Source organism: Hipposideros armiger, unplaced genomic scaffold (assembly GCF_001890085.2).
Source record: "Hipposideros armiger isolate ML-2016 unplaced genomic scaffold, ASM189008v1 scaffold_94, whole genome shotgun sequence".
Lineage (NCBI taxonomy): Eukaryota > Metazoa > Chordata > Mammalia > Chiroptera > Hipposideridae > Hipposideros > Hipposideros armiger.
Window position 1 is genome coordinate 1919376 of NW_017731444.1, and position 16052 is coordinate 1935427.

A 16052-nucleotide genomic window follows, 5' to 3' on the forward strand; every position below is an offset into this window, starting at 1 on the left:
ACTAGAGTGGGGGACCACTGTGAGACTCTGGAAGAGGGGCACTGGCTTTGGAGCACCCCTGTTCAGTGGCCTGAGAACCACCTCAGGGGTGCTGGAGAAGAGGGAATGCGTGCACTGACAGGGTCTGACACTTGGGGACCAAGGGAGGCGCTTCTAGATCCTTTGTGGGACCCCCATGAGAGGCGTGGGCCCCAGCTGCCCACATCCTTTGACCTTGGAAGAGATCTCTGCTGCTCGGCTTTTTCCAGTGTGCACGTTATGTGTCCCATGCAGGCGGGGACAGTTGGAGCCCCCCTCACCCCTCCCCCTGAAAAAAGACGATACAAAGAACACAGGCTGAGGGTCTTGTGTGTTTCATGCTTTAATTCAGAGCTGCCTGCTGTAGGTATAGCTCTGTCTGAACAAAGGGACAAAGGGGACGAAAGTGAAGACTCCTCCCCACCTCCCTCCTTGCTGGGTCCCCTGAATTCTGTCAAGGGGGTGGCCGACTATGAGGGTGCACTGTGATTCATTTGCACTGTGCCCCACGTCAGAGAGGGGATTAGGAGCTCACTGGGCAGAGGCCCCTCAGTAGGCCTTTGCCCAGAGCCTTGTCATTTGACCACCCCTCCCCACGGAGCTGTCAGATACCCCCGTGCCCGTGGTGACTGGGAAGGTGTTCCGTGAAAAGCTAAGTTATCCCCTTGGGAGATATTTGGTTAAACTCCGCTCGAGGCCAGCTCTGTGAGCAGAGTCCTGGCCCTCGCCTCTGACTACTGCCTGCACCTGGATCAGAGCAGCAGCAGGGCCACTCTGGCCCCGGGCCTCACAACTGAGAGGCCTCTTCTGACTACTGGGCTCCAAGAAACCAGCAGATGGTTCCTGGGAACACTGCCCCTTAGGATCTAATCAGCTCTGGCCAGGGGCTGGGGAGAGCGGACGCCCCTGAGATTTCTGCTCCAGAAGCCAAGGGCAGGAGGGAGAAGTCGCAGCCCACCAGGAGGAGGTATGAAGCAGGTATTTGGAGGATGAGCACTCGACAGCCCGGCCGCCAGCCTTGCCCCACAGCCCCGCATTCTGTGCCCTGCATAGTCAGGGGCTCAGGCTGCTGTGCCTCTACCACCCGGAGCTGCACAGGCTGCACTGCACCTTTTGCATAGATGCGGACACTGAGCACACACACGCACACACGCAGGGGCCCCACGGGACCACCGACCAAATGGTCCCCCAGGGCCTGTCCCAGTGCTGGCCAGTGAGCTGCCTCCTCCTCTGACGTGAAGAGAAGCCTGTGGAAGGTCCCATCAGACTCCCCAAAAAGAGGACCCTCACACTGTGGGCGAGGGTCCCTGTGACCCAGACACGCAGGTCTCGAGCCAGAGCAGGAATGGAGGGTGGCAGCCGGCCCCACTCACCTCATCCAGAGGCCTTGGGTCCAGGCCCGGGACAGCCCTTCACCAGCGGCTTCTCCAGCAGCAGGGACAGCAGGACTGTGGCCCCAGCCCTGACCACGTCCACCAAAACACAAGACACAATAGGAAGGCCACAGACAGCAAGACACGGACAGGAGCAGAGGGGCTACGCAGCTCCACTAAATTCCAGTGGTGAAAAATATATAGGTTTTAGGTTGTCAAGTAGAGTCATACATTTATTTTCTCGGCAAAGCTTTGACTATTTCTAAGGAGACGCTATGCAGCTCCGTGAGTACACGGCACAGGAGGCTGGGTCCGCAGCCCGTCCTGGCTTGGCTTTGGATTGGGTTTGTCCACTGCCCCTCCATGTCATGACCCCAGTGTCCTTGGGGCAGCCCCGCCAGGCCCCAGGAGTTCAGGTTTGGTTCGGCTGGGGCGGGGGGCGCTCCACAAAAGATGGCTGGTCTGAGGCCCCGACCGACGGCGGGGAGCTTTGGAGGCACAAAGCGCGTGGCAGAAGGGGCTGCGGCCCCGACGGCTGGGCTGGCCGCCCACTCCCAGTGCATGCAGGCGCCCCCTCTCGCAAGGAGGGCACGGAGAGGAAGGGCGGAGCCCATGAGTCAGGCAACGGCTGTTGGAGCGGCAGGGGCGGGCAAGCAACCTTGGCAGAGAACCAGAGTGTCCCCTAGGCCAGGGGGGCGAGTAGGACACAGGGTCCCACCAACTCTCTCAAGTGTGGGGCCTAACTCTGAAGAGTGGGCGGGATGACCAGATGGGTGTAAGCCCTGCAGGGGAAGAGGCGCGGATTTACTTTGTAAAATAATAACGGTGGTAAAATGTCAGCAGCTTTGCTGGGGGGCCCAGATATGGTCCCGGGGAAGGAGGGGGGACAGAGAACTTTCCCAGGCCAACTGGGCTCGGACGGGAGCAGGGAAGCTGCAGGGCTCCCACTGGCCCTGCCCTGCCCCTGGTCAGGACACATCCCGGGGCACCCTGCTTTGTCCTAGATAACGTCACGGCTTCTGTACCCCATCTTGCCCTTCATCCTGCTGAATCCTGCCCCCCTCCACCCCCGGCAGGTAGATCTAAGATTCAGGAACTAAGATTCCCTCACCCTGGAAAGCAAGCAGCCACTTCACAGGAGATCTTGGGAGGCGTGAGACCCAAACCCCAAAGTGAACAAAGTGCATGACAGAAATTGGGCTGAAGCCCCCAGAAAAACTTGGGGCCAGCTCCAGGGGCCCTCACGGCCCCTGCCTTTTCACACCTGCTGAGGACTGCTGAGTCCAGCCCTGCCTCCCAAGCCTCACCTCCAGGGCTGGAGGGGTCCCCTGAGCTGCAGCCCCTGCCTCCTCTCCTTGTGCTGGCAGGCTCTCTGGAGGGGAGCATTCCTGCCCCTGTGGCGAGGAGCCTGTCCGGCTGAGCTCTCACAGGAAGAATTATCTGACACACCCAGAAGCGCAGGAGGAAAGTGGGTCGCGGGGGAGGTCTGGGAGGAACAGACGGATGCAGCCCCCATGCTGCCCTCGGCTGCCTTTTGCCTATCACTGTCTCTCCTCTAGCCCATGACCTTGACTCTGCTTCTGAATCCCAAAGTGGGGAGCAGCTTGAGGAGGCTGGAGCTCCAGCCCAGGCCCAGGGCTTGCAGACCCGGCTTGAGGTCTTGGGGTCAGGCGCCTGTTCTTTGGACTGCAGCTGCCTCCACGTGAGGACATAATACTGGCCCAGAAGCCGGGCTGAGGGCAAGGGGTGGCCTGGGAGAGGAGGCATGGAGTGAGCAGGGAACTGGACAGGATATGGGGTTCGGGGCACGAGGAGGCTTCTCGGGCCCAGAGTCCCCAAATCAATACACTGGAGACTTCCTGAGCAGGGGCTGTCCTTGTGAAGGGCCAGGGGGCGGGGCCTCACCACCTTCCCTCTCTGTGGTGCGTCCAACCAGCATGCCTCCCTACCCGGGGTCTCTCTTCCCTTCTCTCCTGTCCAAGCTTTGGGATGCCTTTCTCCAATCCCGGCTCCCAGCCCCCCGACACTTTTAACATCCTAAAAAAAAAAAATACCCACTTGCAACCCAATACTAAATAAATAAGATGATGCCCCATGGGGATGTGCGAGAGGGAGGATGACACCCCTAGAATCAGCGGTCAGGCTGCCGGAGCCCACTGGCCAGACGGGCCTCCTCAGAGCTGGGAGCCGCTGGCCGTGCCCGGGCCCTGCTGGCTCAGCGAGCGGCAGCTGATCCTGCGGATGGAGTGCAAGGCCACGGTGCAGCAGCCCCGCAGCAGGGAGCTGATGTTGTAAATGGGCTGCCCCTGGCGCCGCTGGGAGCGGCAGAGCCAGGCCACCGTGGGCACGGCCGGCACGACCACGGCCAACAGATCCACAATGTAGTGGCGGCTCCAGTAGCTCTTGGGCTCCTTCTCGGCTCCGGCGGCCTCCTCCTCCTCTTCCATGGGACACGCCACGCTCACCGACAGGCTGGGGTTGGGGTTGGCACCAGGCCCGTGTGGGGTGGGCCCACGGGTGATGGGCACCGGGGCCTCAAGCTCATCACCCACCGTCACCACCACTGCTGAGTTGGGGTCTCTGGGCCCTGGCGGGTGGGGATCCGGCTCCGGGCAATTGTCCCCTGACTCAGGGCCTGTCCCACAGACCTGGGCCTTGGTCACCTTCTCCAGGATGGTGTCCAGGTCAGGCTGGTATTGCACCAAGTCTGTCTGGATGGCACGCTCCTGCATGCAGCTGGCCTGCACGCCAGCCTCCATGCCACACAGCAGCTTCTCGTAGGTGTTGCTGGCGGGGAAACGGGGGCCCAGGCTTAAGGAGCTGTATTCCTCAGGGCCACAGTCCACCCCTGATGACAGCAGGCTGCTGGCCTCCAGTGCGTCCGTCCGGCTCATCGCGTCATCGTTCGCCACGAAGCCACTATCAGCCCCATCCTCCGTGGAGGAGCCGGGGTGGTCCCCAGGGGGGTGGTCACCGCAGACGGCTGGGTCACTCAGCTTGGTGTAAGTGGAGCTTCGGGTGAGGGAGCGGGCCGGAGACCCGCCTGCTGACCCCCCTGTGCCGTCCTCCTTGGCCGTGCCGTTCTGGGCCACCTCCATGCTGTGCAGCAGTGTCTCCAGTTTCTTGTTCTGGATGTTGATGTCCACAAAGTACTTCTGCAGCCCTTTGTCCTTGTCAATCAGGTTGTTCTTGACAGTGTCAATGACCTGCTTGAGCTGCTTGATCTCCTTGCGAGCCTCCTTCAAGGCCAGCTGGGCCTCCACGCGGTGGCACTCCTCCTCGATCCAGTCCTCCTGCATGCGTGACAGCTGCGTCTTAAGGTCATCGATCTCTGTGTCCCTGCGAGCAGACGAGACACACAGGCTCACCGCCTGGCCTGTCTCTGCTACCAAGGACAGGCAAGGAGCGGGCTGTCCCCAAGGACAGAGGGCCTGTGCTAGTGTCACTCAGAGCTAAAACTGGACGGAACACCTCAATGTTTCCTTCCTCCTTGTCTTTATTCCACAGGGGGAGTGAGTGTGGGGGGCAAAGCCAAGGTGCCAAGAGAGGAGAGGCCTCGTTCTGGGTGGGGGCAGCAGATATGGCGATAGCAGACGCCACACATGGCATTCCCCGCCCGCCCCCAGCCTCACCCCCCCCAGAGGCTTAAATGCAGATGACTGTCCACATTTACAATAGATGCGTTACCTACAGAAGAGATTAGACAATAAAGATTCTCAGTTTTACAATGCGACTACTGTGAAAACCTAATACAGCCATATTAAAATCTTGACATTAAAGCAATAAAAATGAAAGCTAAACTCTCTGCTCTATGGAAAGAGATGTGGCCTCCGACTAAAGCTGGCTGTGGAAATTTTAAATGGGGCGATATTTGGCCAGAGACCCCAGGGACAGGGAGGCGGACCACTTAGTTTTCAAGAGAGAAACTACCACTTTCAGTGTGTATGGGGGGAGAGCTGATAATTTTCCATCTTCCCTCAAGTGGAGGTAGAAATGGTGGATGAATCAGAGGAGAGTGATGGAAACAGGGTGGCCCTCCTTTATCCAGACTAGATGTTTCTTTTTGGCATTTACTGTAAAGAGGAAAGTCAAAAAGATGGATGAAAGAGGCACAGAGCTCCGCCTGAGAGGGGAGGGAAGTGCCAGCCAAACAGGATGGTTGGCAGACTCTCGTCCAGAAACTCTCAGGCTTTTCAAATCCACAAGTCACAGACTAATCCAGGGTCCGGGAAGGGCACAGCGGGAGGGAGGCGAGTTAGACAAAGATGCCATCAAGCCCAGAGGTGAAAACCAGGGTGAGACTGGGCAGGACGGGGGAGAAGCAGTAAGGAAGGGGGAAAGTCCTTCCCGAGGCTGGAGCTGCATACTGGGTGTTCCTCCGGCACACCTGACAGGGATACGGCCCACACCATGTCAGCCCAAGCCCTACATTCATGTCAATAAAATCCACAAATGGCCCACCATCACTTCAGGGCTTATGAGCCCAGGAGAGTGACGGTCCCAGATTTAGCACCATGTATTTTTCATTCAGACTGAAAACTCAGTTCAGGAAATGGGCCAAGGAATCTCATGGAGGGCCTGAGACTTCTGGGCCCACAGGAGGGCCTGGGCAGAGGGCCCGTGGTGGCCACCAGGTCAGCCATGGCATCATCTAGAAGGGGCGAGAGCACTGACAGGACACAACTCGGTGATGGCAGCGGGAGCCGGAGCTGCTCAGACAGCCACAGACATGCTGACAGGTATCGGGGTACGTGTTCTGCACGCTTCCCACCTCAGGGTGGGGCGCCCTGGAGGGTGACCCTCCTCACTGCCATGGAGCCATGGGAGGAAGGGTGGGTTTGGAAGAAGGAACTTGGCATGCTCAGTTCGGCTGGCCCCTTGCCCTTCTCCTTCGAGCCACCAGGACCCGGGGAGTTATGGCTTTGCAGCCCTGCCTAGGACATTCCATTTGAACTGAGTCTTGAAGGATGAGTTTGCCAAGGAAGCAAGATGGGGAAAGAGCATCCTAGGAAGTGGGGACACAGCATACGGAAGCAGCGTGTAAAAGAATTTCGAGAAGGTAGGCTATTGCAAGAATGGCAGGTATCAAACTGAATATATGGTGAATGTGACTGTCTAGCAAGTAAAGAACCGCCACAGGTCCCTGAGCAGGCAGAGCGGCTAGGGATCTGAGGTGTAGGCATGTCCATGACAGGGCATCCTGCCCAAACCACGCAGGGCAGATGGCCTACTCTGAGTCGCTGGGCCAGCCCTAGAAAGGAAGCCGGGAGATGGGCCGTCTGCTTCCTGAGGACATTAGTGCAAAGAGCCAAGCAGGGCATCACTGAAAAGATGAGGGGAACTAAAAATAGAAATCCTAGCTCTACAGACGAGGAGGCCCACAGAATACCACGGGTACCTCCCACACGTCAAACCCACGACAAATCCAAACTGATGGGCGGGGCTCTGGTCAAGAAAGACGTGGCCATGCACTTATCGGCAACGTCTGGAGTAGACAAATCCATAGACACAGAAAGATTTGTGGCTGCCAGGGACTGGAGTGGTTGGGGGAAAATGGGGGGTGACTGCTACTGGGAGTGGGGTTTCTTTTTGGGGTGATGAAGTGTTCTGGAATTAGATACCGGTAATGGTTACACAGTTTTGTGGGCATAACGAAAATCATCAAATTATATGGTATGTGAATTATATCTCGATCAAGCTGTTATATAAAAAAAAAAAGAAGGAAGATGTGGTTGTCCGTGGCTTGCCTTGACCTCCAGAGCCCCCAGACAGCACCTCATCTAGCTCACTGTCCCCTGCATATTTGAATCGACACAATCTGGAGAAGATGGTTAAGACATGAAAGGGTCAGAAGGCGGCCCTGAAGCTTCCATTATAAAGATGAGGCTGCCAACGTGGGAAGGTAGAGGCTGGGGGCATCGGGATTGGCCCTCAGGTCCAAAGAATGTGCTCAGGTGGGCCTGAGGGGGCTCCTGGACGACCCCTGGGCTGGGTAGGGGTTCAGTGAAAGGTTTCTCCTGATTGTACATCATCTATAAGTAGATGAGAAGAAAGGCTTCTGGGGCCCAAACTGAGTCACCAAGAGCCCCCTGGTGACTCCCTGGGAGGAAGCAAAGCCGGGCCAATGGGTTGTTTCCACAGAGAAGGAAAGCCCTGTGCTCCTGCTCCCCAGATGGAAAGAAGCCAGGGGTAAGAAGTGGCCAAAAGGGGCTGCCAGGCTGAAACTGGGAGAGCACTGCTCTGGGTGGGAAGTCCGACAACCCCTCATAGCGGAAACCGCTCCCAGCCTGGTCCCTGAAGTAGTCAAAGGCTGAGGGGAGGACAAAGACAGGTGGGGACTCTGGAAATGGGCTCCAACAGGACTTCCTTAGAAAAGGAGGCCCCAGCCACTCCTTCCTCCCAGAGATGCCCCAGGGCCTTGGCTCCTGAGTGTGGAGCTGGTGGCGTGTCCCCAGGGCTGCCCGGGGCTGTCCCTGGCTGCCTGCTCACCGGTCCTGGAGCCGGTCTTGCGTGTCCTTCAGCCTGGCCTTCAGGTGCCGGATACACACCTCCTTCTGCTGCAGTGGGGTCAGGTACTGTTCAGGGGTAGGCGGCTTGATGCCATGGTTGTCACTGCACAATGTGTATCTCATGGAGCGCCTGTAAGGGGATGCTTGTCAGCCAGGAGGGACAGAAAGGACAGCAAGGCACAGACACTGTGCCTCCAGGAAGCAAGGGGACACCGGCCTCACCATCCGGGTCCCACAGCCACCAGGTGGCTCCAGGCCAGGCCTCCTGCCTGGAGTCAGGGCTCATGTGGGCATGAGAACACCCAGCCCTTCTGGAAGAAGGGTTTTATTAAACCTCTTCAGAGTGAAGACCACAGCATCAGGGTGGGGAGCTCGGGCTCCTCTAGTTGGGGGTGGGGAGACCTCTTACAGAGCACGCGCACAAGCCTGGCAACCATGCCGGGCACTCTACTGACACCACCTCCACCATTATAAAAATATTATAATGACACCCCCAGTGGTACATCCGAGAGAGGGCTCAGGTGTCCAGTCTCCTGACCCAGAGAACAAGTTTGGGGCTGGAGGCTGGGGTGGGAGGGCCTCTCCCTTCCCGTCACCTGCATACACACTTACTTGGAGTGCACATCTGAGTACACTGATTGCTCGTCCATTTGTGCCCGCACGCCTACATGTGTGAATATACATCCATGCCCACGCATCCCCACGGGCACTCGCGTGTACTAGGACACCAGCCCACGCATGCGTTCACACAAAGGCACGCACACCCTTCAGCCTGGGGCGTTGTGAGCACACTCTGGGCATTGACCCGTTAACAGTTGTACCCTGAGGTGGCAGCAGGCTGGACGTGCACTGCTCCAGTGCCTCTTGCTCCCCTGCACGCGGTGACACCAACGTGCATGTGCAGTGAGCAGACCCTGGTCCCACCGGCGCAGAGGAGAAGGAATTCCCACCCAGTGGGGGAAAGTGGGCAGAGGTTCGCACCCAGGGAAAGAGGGCACCCCAATTCCACCAAGAGACCATACCCCGGCCTCCTCGATTCCCAGCTTCCCGCCTGCCGCTTGTTCTGTTCCCCCCAAAGTCCCCTTGGATCTTGGCTTAAAAACCTCACACAACTAGGCAGAGGCCTTGCTGCCACCCAACTCCGCTCCTTTAGGGGACAGAGACTCCCAGGTCTAGGGAAGGGCAATGACATATGACAGGCCTGGGAAAGACAGGCCCTGGTGAGGCCCGCTGCTGCAGCAGCCAAGTTGGAGGCAGTCTTGAAAGTTTTGTGGACGCTGTCTAATGTTTACTGAGGAAAAGTATGTGTAAATTGTTGAAGGGAAAGTGGCAATAGAAGTGGAGAGAAATAAATGATTCTCTTCTGCGTACTGACCTCATGGTCCCTAGGTTTAATTCCAGTCAAGTCGCATGTGGGCCTGCTTTCTATGTGGCAAGGGGCAGAGGCGTGGTGTGGGGTGGGAGCATGGGAGTTCCCCTCTGGTGGGCTCTAAGAACTCTCTTCCCCAAAGAGAAGCAAGCTTGCAAGTGCTGCGGACCTCAGATGGCCTGAAGTCCCTTGCGCTCGTCCTGCAGACATCCTGGTACCCTGCAAAGATGCTGGCTAGCGGGGCACCGATTTGTGGTATAAAACGAGGTCTTCTCCCCATGCCCAGGGGTGGAGGAACCAGGGTTACTTAAACGAGTAAGAGGTGAGGATTAGAGAGGAAATAATGATTTTAACTTTTCCCATTTACTTCATGAGTGTTTTCCTCCAATAGAACATTGAACACTCACACATTTGCCATTACTAGCTCTATCTTTGTGGGGAAAAATTATACATATATAAGAAGAAAACTATTCTATGATGCGTGCCTCTCAACTAGTCATGCTTTGGAACACCTGGCTATTTGCAGCAAGGCCACAGCCGAGGCCCCTCCATTCCTTCTCATGGTGGGCAAGAAAACCCTTCCATAGAAGCAGTTGTCAGTCTCAGGGTTGGGACTGCCCCCCATGGGCTGCAGTTATGACGTGCATGACAAAAACCTGCTACTAAAGAAAAAGTATCAAAGTCGCCAATCATATGCTTTTCAAAATGTAATTTAAGAAATCAATCTCACTTAGGCCCCCTAGGTTCTGGGATGGGGTTACAGACAGGCTGCTGGGGCATGGGTCCTGCACACACGTCAGCCATTATGTGTGTCATGGCAGAAAATCCTGAGAACTGTTGTCTGAGCACAATCCAGACATCACTTCACACGAATGACACCGTCTCCACTGGAAAGGTCAAGACCAGCCTGCCTAGGGGGTCCTCTGGCCAGGGGAGCCGCAGGCCAGAATCTCCTGGCCTTGTCTTGCCCACAGCTCTCAAGTTGGACCAAAGTCCTAATGACTGCAGGTACCAGCTATGCGCCACCTACAGATATCAACCCACGGAAGCCTCTGGGTCGTCAGCTCCACTTGACAGATAAGGGAATAGAGACTCCGAGACAGGAAGTAACAGCATCCCAAGCCCACACTCTTCAACCTCCACTTGTATTTCAACGCCCGGCAAACAGGATGGTGCAGTCAGTACAGCTCTAACTTCCTGGTCTTTGAGGGTCCACAGCTCCCCTTTATCTGCCTCCTCAACCCTGCATCCTGCTTTTCGAGTCTGGGTCCACCTTACCTGAAAGCGCAACTTAGCACATGCTGCATTTGTAACACCCTTTGCTTTCCAGACCAACTCCATCTCTGCCACCTGCAAAGTGCCCCCTTGAGAAAAGCTACATGGCAGACACTGTGCGTTACCTTCCAAGATCCATGCTTGCTTCTTACCCAGCAGACCTCCCATTTTGTGGGGTGACATTGTACCAGGGAGAACACTAACTCTCCCCATGCTACCCAGTCCTGCAGCCAGTTCCAGTCACATCACTCGGCTCCTGCCAGTAAGGTGTAGAAAGAATTTCCTGCAGAAGGTGTCCCTTGTCAGAAAATGTGAGCCCCTGGGGGCCGGGAGGCTTTGGGCTTTCTACCTTTTTCCTTCTTGGATGTCAACCTGATGCGTGGAGGTGTAGGAGCCATCTTGTAATGACAAGCACAAAAGCTTACACCAAGGATGGTGGAGCAGAAAGACAAGAAACGGGGTCCCTGACGCTTCAGAGAGCTGCCTGCCTCTGGCCCCTTGTTCTGAAAGCATCACCCCTAGTTTGTCTAAGCCACTGACTTTGGTTACGTGCAGCTGGATATTATCACACCCACCTTATAGGCAGGAACTGAAGCTCAGAAAGGAAGTGACCTGCTCAAGGTCGCACACACAGCCAGTGAGTGCTGGGGGTGGACAGAACACCCACCTTCCCCTCATCCCCAAGACCCCCATCTCCCAGACATCTGGGCCACGCAGGGCCAGGGGGAGGGCCAGTTACCTGGGCGTGGGGCTGCTGTCACTGCCCTTGCAGGAGCCCGAGTTGCTGCTGCTGCTGAGAGAAGAGGTGCCGTAGGCATCCCGCACGCTCACGGGTGGAGAGGTGCGCCTGGAGGCAGGAAGAAGAGGCAGGTGCTCGTTCTGGCTGGCGGGCAGCTGCGGACACTGGGCGAACACCGCCAGGCCGCTGCGGCCCAAAGGGCCCCCGCTTCGGGGTCACCGCCGGGAGAGCAGCAGAAGGGAGAGGGGGATGCACAGACAGGGGTGACAGAACAGACAGTGCAAATCAAGATGGAAAACCAGAAGAAGCCCAGTCTTCCTGGCTCCCCAGGACAAGAACGGAGGTTGGGCAGGGCTGCAGGCCCGGGGGTGGGGACCAAATCTGCCCCTGCCAAGGGGCCTCAACTTCCAGGTCCGCCAAGCACAGAGGAGACGGTCCCTTCATGGGCTGAGACAGAGGTGGAGAAGAATGGTGCAGGCAGGAATGGGGGCGGCAGGAGGGGCACACGGGTGGAAACCAAGAGAGGCCACGCGAGCCCGAGTGGAGGACTGCACGACACTCCTCCAGTGACTGTGAAGATCAAACCACAACGCGGATGATGGCAGGAATGCAACGGTTTAAGTCTTCAGAGAACTTTACATCCACTGTGTCCTGTGAGCCCTTAAATCGTTCCAGGAGGAGGTGAGTGTTAGCAAGCCCATTTTAAAGATCAGAAAACTAGGGAAACGACTTGCTCCAAGACATACTGCCAGTCGGTGGCAGAGTGGGGACAGAGACCCTCCCTCCTCTCACCCTCTGAGGCTGAGGCTGGGCCTGGGGGAGACTCACCTACGGGATCCAGCCGAGGCCCGTCTACCGCCCGACAAAGACATGGCCATGAGGCTGCGGGTCCGGGTGAGCGGTGGGATGGGTGGTGTCCCCGGGGCTGAGGAGAGAGGGTGCGTTGGGGGGGCCGCGGGGAGGGCCGGGCCAGGCCACGTCATCCTCTCGCTGGGGCCGCTGCCCGGCATGGCTTCTCCTCTCGCCCTTCAGCAAGACACCCAGGACTGAGTGAGGTCCTGGCAGGCCAGGCTCTGAACGCAGCCGCCTCCACCAGCAAATTTAGCAGGCTCCTGCCACCCGACTTAAAATTATTGGCAGAGTCTCAGGGCAGCCAGACCGACCCTGTGTTCTCCAGATGAGTGAACGTGCCCCAAGGAGAACGAAGACCTTGCCCAAGGTCACGCAGGCATCGGGGCAGGGCTTCCTGACTGCCGACGCAGCTCTGAGCCTTCTATACTATGAGCCAGGCCTCCTGGGTCCCTGACACTTGGACCCCCACCCTGTGCTGGTCAATCCTCCCTCCTCGGCAGGGGCTGCAGGCTGGAGGACTCCTGGCGCAGAACCAGGAACCCCAAATTATGCTGGGCTAGTCTTGACGTCACCTTCCCAGAGTGCCCGTTGGCACGTGGCTTGGGGCTTCCCGTCTACAGGGGAGACAAGACAGACCAACATACCAGCACACGTGTAGAAAGACATATGGATACACATGATCATGAAAAGGTATCGTGTCCTCAACATTCCAAGGCGTGCCACACAGGTCTCAGCAAACATGCTCAGGGAGCCGGTGCGCCAGACAGGCCATGCAGCTGGGCCCTCCCGCACACGTGCTGCACACAGGCATGCCAGCACCCATCCGTGCAAAAGCACACGCTGATTTTGGGATGCACCAGGACCTCAGGGCACAGGCTCATAGCAGGTGACGACTGGGGTGAGTAGGAACCAGGGGGGTGTCTCAGTGGGCTGGGCCCAGTAGAAAGTGACCATATCTACAGAGACCCATCATTGGCACTCTGGACAAGTGGGTAGGGCTCCTGCCCAGGAGTCCCTAAGCCCCTCTCCTGGGAAGGGACTTGGTCCCCAAGGGCAGCCCAGGGGTTTCAGGAGGGGAGGCCCCATGCTGGGCTGGGTGTTGGCTGCTGTGGGGAGGAGACCGCACTAGGCATCAGCCCAGGGCTCCTGGGGCCCGAGGGGGGAGGGGCCTGAGCTTTTTGCAGCCAACATGCTAGTCCTGTGCCAGCTCCTGAGACGCCAGTTCCCTTGTTCCCTGCTCAGAGCAGGGACTAAGGACAGTGGCCTGGGTGACAGGAGACTTGGCTGAGGACATGTACCCCGGACCTTCCTCCATGCTGGGAAACAAGCGTTCACCAAGCCCCACTCAACGGCAGACCCCAGGCCAAGCACGTTACATACATTACGTCATCGACTCCTCCCAACAACCCTATGAGGAAGTGCTGCGATTAGTCCCTTTACAGATGAGGAATCCGAGAGGGAAGGGACTTGCTGAAGACACATCCCCAGTGTGTGGCAGGGCCAACACCAGACGCTGAGGGGCTGGATTTCAAATCCTGGAGTCCCCAGCCCAGGGCACCACCCCTTCCCACGTCAGGGCCTCTGGGGAGCCCAGTCATCCTGGCCAGTGGTAGGGCTGCCTCCTGAGCAGACAAAGGCACTACTCAGGTGGCCTGTTTCCTGGCTGTGACACAGATGCAGCCTGTTCCCCTGGAGGGCCTCGACACAGCCAGTATTGTCTGCCCGGAGGTGTCGGGTGCCGGTACAGGAGCCTCCGACACCATGCCTGTCACCTGAGCAGCTCGCCCCTGCTTGGCGATGCATCCCACCCATCACGCCCCAATCACCCAGGCAGGACCTCCTGGAACTGTAGGGTCGGCACTGGAGGAGGAACCATGGGATAGGGGCTGGGGCGAAATGGTGCCCCTACACTTGTGTCAAGAAAACCACCAATGGCTCATTGCCTCCTGCCTCCTGAGCACAGGATGACCTGGACTAGGAGTAGCCGGAACAGGGCAGGGGGTGACTGTTCTTCCTCATGGGTGAACAAGGGCTTCAAGGATCACCTGTCGTTGACTGAGCCCTTTTGTGGCCAGGCGACCATGCTGAGTGCTTTTGTGTGGCCCGGTCCATTTCTTCAAATATCAATCCTTCAAGGCAGGCGGGATTTGTTATCGCATTTGGGCCAGGGTCCCACAGCAGCAGATCTAATAAACCCCGGCATCTAGCCCCAGTCAGCCTGGCTTCACCGGCGTCCTCCCATCCTCACTCCCTCCCTTCTGGCTTTTGGGGGGGTGCAAAGAGGAGGCTGTGCCTTCAGGAGCACTTCTCAGCAGAGGCGGGACTCAGATCTGAGGACGGGACTCCCTCTTCCGAGCCAGCTTGGGTGAGTGTTGCTATAAGGAGCTAGGAAAGGCCAGGTGGAGTTCTAGGCCTAGGTCTTGGGAGGCAGGCACGATGCCTGGCTTGCCTCGGAGCTGCGTGTGGGTCTGGTACAATGAGGTCTTTGTCCCAGCTGTCCCTGCCCCTACCTCGCTTGGCAACCCCACGCCTCCTCCTTTTGAGCTCCCGTCTTCCTTCCTCTCTGGCCCAGGGGTGGGAATGGGATGGTGTTTATACCTGGATGGAGCCAACAATCCCTTGGGAGGCCAGAGCCAGCCATTCATCCAGAACAGAGGTGGAAGTGGCATTTCCCCTGCTGAGACGGGACCTCGCAGGCAGGGGTCCCTCATGGGAGAGCAGAAGCCACCCAGGCCCAAAGGGAGCCATCTCTCCAGGATCCTGCTGCGAAACCTCGGTGTCGGGCCTGTGCTCCCTTGGTTCTTTCCTCCCCTCTGGGCCCCAGGGAGGAGGCAGGTTGCCATGGTGTCTGTCACCACGCCGCCTGCTTGGCCTGGAGTCCCGCAGCAGGCCTGTCCCCAGGTGGCCAGAGGCTGCCACTTGGAATGGAGGATAGAAAGGAAACCCTTAGCTGTGGGGAGCGGGGCTCATAGTGTGTCACCACCTCAACCCCAGAGTACTTGCAGACCCAGCCCTTTCTCACTCCAGCGTCCCTCCTTTTCCCCATCCTGCCACACCATGGCAACCTGCTGCGTCTACCCCTTTTGATCAGTCCCTCACGTGCTGAGCATTTCCTGAAGACCTATGGGGGTCCAGGAGAGACAGAAGGAATTAGGGAACAAGAGATGGAAGATGCAGAAATAGTCAAACAGACGTGGGCTGAAATCTCAGCTCTGTCACTCTCCAGCTGCACGCCTTGGACAAGTCATGCTACTTCCCTGAGTCTGAGCTTCCTCATCTGTAAGTGGGGCTACGGCAGAATGTACCTCACATGGTTACTGTGAGAATAACACGGGAGAAAGCAGGCACGGGGCTTAGGTCTGAGCCCATCATACAACAAACACAAAAAAGCAGGAATGTTCAGGATTTTGGAAGTACATAATTGCAAAGTAATGGGAACTTCAAAACAGAAATGCATTCAAGGCATAATGGGGGCCTCGGGAAGGTCAGGGAAAGCTTTTCCAAAAAGAAATTTACTCTGGGTCTTGAAGGATGAATAGGAGTTCACCAGTGGGAAGGAAGAAACCTGGGCAAAGGCAGTGAGTAACTCAACAGCACAGCTGCTCAGAAAACTAAGGGGCCTGGTGAGGGCAGAGTCACAGAGAGGGTGAGGCTGCGGAAGGCGGCGGGGCCAGGCCATACAGAGCTCATGTTAGCCTGCACCCCTGCTGGGGCACCCCAGGGTAACTAAGGTAGGCTTGTCTCAGAAGTTGATGGGTGTTGAGAGCCCCAGGCCCCAGGTCACCACTGCAGGGCCTGCTGGGTGGAGCAGGACCTCCGATGGTGAAGGGACATAATCAGCTTTGCATTTTAGAAAGCCCCTGGGTAGGAGGCCTTTGTAGAGTGTGGCTGGGAAGGGACAAGAACAGAGGCAGGAC

At 57.6% G+C, this 16052-nt stretch overlaps 1 protein-coding gene across 8 annotated transcripts in view; it reads right to left on the reverse strand.

Moving 5' to 3' along the window:
- Positions 1 to 343: 343 nt before the first annotated feature.
- SNPH (syntaphilin) overlaps positions 344 to 16052 on the reverse strand; it is a 46652-nt gene continuing 30943 nt past the window's right edge. The window contains exons 2-6 of one of the 8 annotated variants that reach the window (XM_019645847.1): positions 13516 to 13543; positions 12112 to 12749; positions 11284 to 11391; positions 7881 to 8030; positions 344 to 4730 (exon numbers count right to left, since the gene is read on the reverse strand). In XM_019645847.1, coding sequence (XP_019501392.1) covers positions 3566 to 4730; positions 7881 to 8030; positions 11284 to 11391; positions 12112 to 12293 — 1605 coding nt within the window. In that variant the 5' untranslated portion in view covers positions 12294 to 12749; positions 13516 to 13543 and the 3' untranslated portion in view covers positions 344 to 3565. Of the gene's footprint in view, positions 4731 to 7880; positions 8031 to 9438; positions 9551 to 11283; positions 11491 to 12111; positions 12750 to 13515; positions 13544 to 16052 lie in introns of those variants that run through there. The other 7 variants (XM_019645844.1, XM_019645848.1, XM_019645842.1 and 4 more) reach the window with 7 other exon arrangements.